Consider the following 963-nt stretch of genomic DNA (forward strand, 5'->3'; position numbering starts at 1 on the left):
GGATTTATATTTAACAATTTCACTTTATGTGTCTGATGAGTTTTTATTTTCTTTATGAAATACTTTTCTATTGGCAGCAGCAGTTCGTCAATGTGGAGACACTTTTATACATTATTATACAAACATTCATTTATATTAAAGCTCCATACAGTCTAAAGGTAGATGTAGTAGTCCTTGTCTTAGACTTAGTCTTTGGTCTTTGGTCTTAGTCTTTAGTCTTTAGTTTTTAGTGGTTAGAGTTTAGTCTTTAGTCTTTAGTCTTAATCTTAATCTTAGTCTTTAGTCTTAGTCTTAGTTTTTAGTCTTTGGTCTTTAGTCTTAATCTTTGGTCTCAGTCTTTAGTGTTTAGTCTGGTTTAGGCTCTGACCTGGAGACACTGATCCACTGTGTGTTTGAGTTTATTTGTTCCTAAGATCAGCTGTTTGTGTTTGAGTTTATTCTTAAGATCAGCTGTTTGTCAGCCTCACGACTGAACTGCACATGTTGTTACTGACTCTAACTGTTGTGGTTGTGGACCTTACCTGTGCAGGTGCTGATGTTGCGGCGCTGTCTGACATGGCTGAGGGCCACCTGGGTGGTGAGGGTCTTACCTCTGGACCAGAACATCTTGCTGCATCAGATCGTGGGCTACGCCATCCTCTGCTACACCCTGGTCCACACGACGGCCCACATCTTCAACTTCGGTACAGACACTCAGGAGACAGGTACAGAGACAGGTGTCCTCCTCAGTGTCTCCTCATGTCCCGTCTCTGTGTCTCTCAGTCCAGCTTTCAGAGAGCAGTGAGTTCAGCCTGTGGGAGTACCTGCTGACCACACGGCCCGGGATCGGCTGGGTGAAGGGGACGGCCTCTGTGACTGGAGTGATCCTGCAGGTGGTGATCTGCCTGATGGTGCTCTGCTCCAGCACCTTCGTACGACGCAGCGGACACTTCGAGGTGAGACACCCGGACACTGAGGGATGAC

The 963-nt window shown here is 45.7% G+C and overlaps 1 protein-coding gene across 1 annotated transcript; it reads left to right on the plus strand.

Annotated features, from left to right (window-relative positions):
• Positions 1–529: 529 nt before the first annotated feature.
• Positions 530–935, plus strand: LOC111648985 (NADPH oxidase 5-like; the record flags this gene model as incomplete). The annotated part of the gene is made up of 2 exons (XM_023398735.1): positions 530–683; positions 763–935. Coding segments are annotated over 2 exons (327 nt in total), but the record flags the coding sequence as incomplete, so codon positions are not given.
• Positions 936–963: the final 28 nt, after the last annotated feature.

The sequence above is a fragment of the Seriola lalandi genome, unplaced genomic scaffold, assembly GCF_002814215.2.
Source record: "Seriola lalandi dorsalis isolate HSWRI2012SDOR001 ecotype SW California unplaced genomic scaffold, Sedor1 jcf7180001964063, whole genome shotgun sequence".
In the NCBI taxonomy this organism is placed as follows: Eukaryota; Metazoa; Chordata; class Actinopteri; order Carangiformes; family Carangidae; genus Seriola; species Seriola lalandi.